We start from the raw sequence: 3,690 nt of genomic DNA on the forward strand, positions 1-3,690 counted from the left end.
TGGGCTTTCTAAAGTAGGGAGGCAAGAAGAAGGGTTTAAGTTGAAGAAAAAGATGAGGCTGGAGAGCGGATATGAACTTAATACTGTTACCTATTGCTTGATAGATGGTTTCTGCAAAGCAGGCGAGATTGAGAAGGTCATACGAGCTTTTTGACCAGATGAAAAAGGGCGGGTTAGTGCCAAGTGTGATTTCTCTGAATACTTTGCTTGGTGGAATGTGCAAGCATGAGAAACCTGATCGCTACACCTACAACACTTTGATATCATATTTCAGCCAGAAGGAGCAATTTGCAATTGCCCATAGAGTTATGAAGAGGATGATTGATGATGGTTATTTTCCTAATGTTGTTACATATGGAGCACTAATGCATATTGTTTAGGTGGAAATGTTGATGAAGCTATGAAAATATTCCAGAATATGTGTTCTTCTACAAATGTGCCACCAAACACTGTCATATATAATACTTTGATCGACGCTCTCTGCAAGAGTGACAAAGTAGAAACTGAAATTTCTTTGTTGGGTGATATGAAGGACAAAAGGGATTGAGTATTGAGGGAATTATTTTCCACAGGCTAGATTAAGCAAAAGCCAAACAATATTGGTAAAAATATTCTCTTGTTCCTTGATCCAAAAACTAGTTGCTGCTAGACATACTCTAGAAATTTAAATTATTGGCTAAAACTAAGCATACATCAAGGGCAACAAACTAATAATCCTATATTACAGTCCATTAAGGTTTGCATTAATATATTTCTTACATAATGATTTTCACTTATAGAAAGAAAAAATGAATAGAACAAAAAAGAGTTTATGTGAAAGCATAGAAAATACACGAGACGACGGAGTATTTCCAGCTATATTATGCATATTGGGTGATTCTGGTATTTGCTCATGGTCATGGTTGGTATCAACGACCTGATAAATATTTAGACGTAAAATTATTTTAGTTGTATGTATATTTAGTACGCACTAAAGTTTACAGAGTACAAGAAGTAACAGTATTTGTAACAGTGAACAAACAAGAAAAAGAAAACTACCAAATACATACCCACACACATATTTTATAACAAACCTTGAAAGTTACAAGAAGTGAAACTTTCCTCATAACTCTTAAGTCTATATATAGCTACTAACCGGAACAAGCATTTCTTAGCCTATATACGCCTAAAACTTTTGAAATTGAGTTGCCTGTCCAGTTGAGACTCCATTGATATTCTGAGGCATAGGTAACTCATTTGGAGCAATTTTTCTCATGACTTGCCGCATCCATGATAGTTCTTGTCTTATAAAACTCATTTCTTCATTTTGTTTTTCATTTAACTCTTTTAACTCTGTTATCTCGTGCTTTAGTTTTTGTACAACCTCATCAGACGAATCCTCTATAACAATATTTCCTAAGGAAGATCTACTGCCCCACAACATAGAAGGAGTTGGACCAAGTCCTAAACCACGAACATACCCACTTTTATCATTTTCAAGCACTTGGGAATACACATCTCCTTCCCAAGCAACACTGCGGGGAGGCTGGTCATTTGATCCGTCAGTATCCCTCAACCTTTCGTTCATCATGTCCTGATTAATTAAGGGCATAACATAGTTAACAATAGAGATAAATTTAATACACCAAAAATTCAATTTTCAATTCAGTTATTCTTTAAGTTTTCCTTTTTTAATCTATTTCCTAGTTCAAGATATAAAAGAAAGAGAAGAAATCTTTTTTTATAAGGAAGAAAAAGAAGAAATCTTACAACTGCCTTTGCAGACTCCTCATCCAATAGTCTACCATCCTTACGTTTTTTTGTGTGTTAGTATAAATATTTTTGCTCGTGTAGGCTCTATACAATTCTTGGCCTATTACAATAAATTTGATGTCAAATCTGTATGATAAAAGAGTTTTAAAATATTTTATTTTGTAATTATACTTGTACCTGCTCATCCATTAAGGTGTCAATACTTTTGGATCCTCCTGTGTGAGGCATATTTTGTTTGGCCCTATTATTTCTATTTGCTTGGGTACGCCTCTGTCATTGCAACATAAAATAATCAAAACAATATAACAATTAGCAACTAATGAAACTAATCAAAAAACTATAATAATAAGCAACTAATTGTGCGTTTTTAAGATTTTAAAGTTTATACCTTAGCTTTATCAGAAAGCCAATAAGAAACAAGACCAGTCCATTGATCCCTTGGTATGCGACTTGCTGGTCTATTCTTCAGCAAAGCATCTTTGGTTTTATATTTTTCCAAATATTCACTTTTTAAATCGGATTTGTAATCTTTTCATTTTTTTCCAATTGACTTTAAGACATATGCTTCTCCATGTGTTGGGATAGAGAACTTTTTCTAAAACCAAAAAAAACATTTAGCAATAACATATTTTTACAAGAATAACAACAACAACAACAACAATAATAATAGCAATAATAACTATAACAACAACAACAACAACAAGAATAATAATAATAATAATAATAATAATGATAATAATAATAATAATAATAATAATAACAACAACTCCATACCCTTACAAACTCTAGCAATTTCTTCTTTTCTTCTTTATCAAAACTTCGCCAATCATCTATGTGTAGAGGTGTTAGATCTGGAGTTCTTGCGATAATGCCTAGAAAGCTAGCAAGCTTTCGACCCTCTTTTTCGATGCTTGATTACGATTATTAAATTGCACAGCAATTTTCTTCCCTGGAGGCAATTTCCAAATATCTTTTAATAGTGTAGGACCACAAACCTTCCTAGCTTCTGAATTGACTAACATTAAAAAAAAAATTGAATGTCATAAAATTCATATACAGAATATCCATTTTCATACCTAAATATTATACCCTTGAAATGGCATTTCTATTTCAATTTCTCTTAAAAAATTGCAAACTAAAAGGAGCTGCATTGACTAACTTCATTGAGTTTATAACAAACTTGTAATGATAAAGCAAAGAGTAATAATCTTTGTATTAAGAAACTGGAAGATTTAGTAACAAGTGTTACCTGATTCTTCATTCTCTTGAACTTCAGTGCCAGAAGAACTATACAATTCAGTAGATTGATTATCATGTGATTGGGTCTGAGAGTGGTTCTGACCATCCATCAATTGCTCAATATAAGGTCGTACACTTTCATAATCATGTTGTTCAATTACCAATCTTTTGCCACCTCTAGTCCGCATAGTTCCTTCGCCAAAATAAAGTAGTTAACTAACTACATTCAGTTGTACTAGTACCAGATTAACTCCAATGGATCTACCGGCACATAAGCATGATCCACATCTCAAGCTATTAAAAAATATATAAACCGCGATTTGTGTACAAAAAATATACAAAAACAAAGCCTTAATGCAAAGATAGTCCTCGAGTTAAGAGGTATTGGTGCACCAGAAAATATATATTATTATCCAGTGGTAGAAACACCTTAGCATCTCATAATCCAAGAGCTATAGCAGCAAAAGAAGTAACAATAAGCACAGAAAACTCACACAAATATTGGTTAATCCACCAATATAAGAATAGATAATCCATAGCTTACTAACACGCATGTTCTGTGGAATGTGACTTAAATTAAAAATAAAAAAAATATTGTATTCAATTCACTGGAAACAAATATCAAATACCTAAAAGTACTCTAATAACACCAACAAAAAATATTTAATAACTACCATCTATCTTATTCTCGATCACTTT

General features: G+C 32.5%; 1 protein-coding gene across 1 annotated transcript; it reads right to left on the reverse strand.

Annotated features, from left to right (window-relative positions):
- Window positions 1-959: 959 nt before the first annotated feature.
- On the reverse strand, window positions 960-3,179 carry LOC107777534 (uncharacterized). The gene is made up of 5 exons (XM_016597577.2): window positions 3,002-3,179; window positions 2,672-2,767; window positions 2,141-2,280; window positions 1,930-2,022; window positions 960-1,573 (listed from the first exon to the last, which is right to left on the reverse strand). Exons 1-5 carry the CDS (start codon window positions 3,177-3,179, stop codon window positions 1,166-1,168), a joined length of 915 nt encoding a protein of 304 aa, XP_016453063.2. The 3' UTR covers window positions 960-1,165.
- Window positions 3,180-3,690: the final 511 nt, after the last annotated feature.

This window comes from Nicotiana tabacum, chromosome 10 (assembly GCF_000715075.1).
Source record: "Nicotiana tabacum cultivar K326 chromosome 10, ASM71507v2, whole genome shotgun sequence".
NCBI lineage: Eukaryota > Viridiplantae > Streptophyta > Magnoliopsida > Solanales > Solanaceae > Nicotiana > Nicotiana tabacum.

Excerpts from the sequence above, each read along its gene's own strand:
- LOC107777534 (XM_016597577.2), bottom strand. The coding sequence starts at position 3,179 with ATGCGGACTAGAGGTGGCAAAAGATTGGTAATTGAACAACATGATTAT. Across the intron at positions 2,768-3,001 it reads TCAAGAGAATGAAGAATCAG|TCAATTCAGAAGCTAGGAAG; the intron begins GTAACACTTGTT and ends TTTTAATGTTAG. Across the intron at positions 2,023-2,140 it reads GGCTTTCTGATAAAGCTAAG|AGGCGTACCCAAGCAAATAG; the intron begins GTATAAACTTTA and ends TTGCAATGACAG.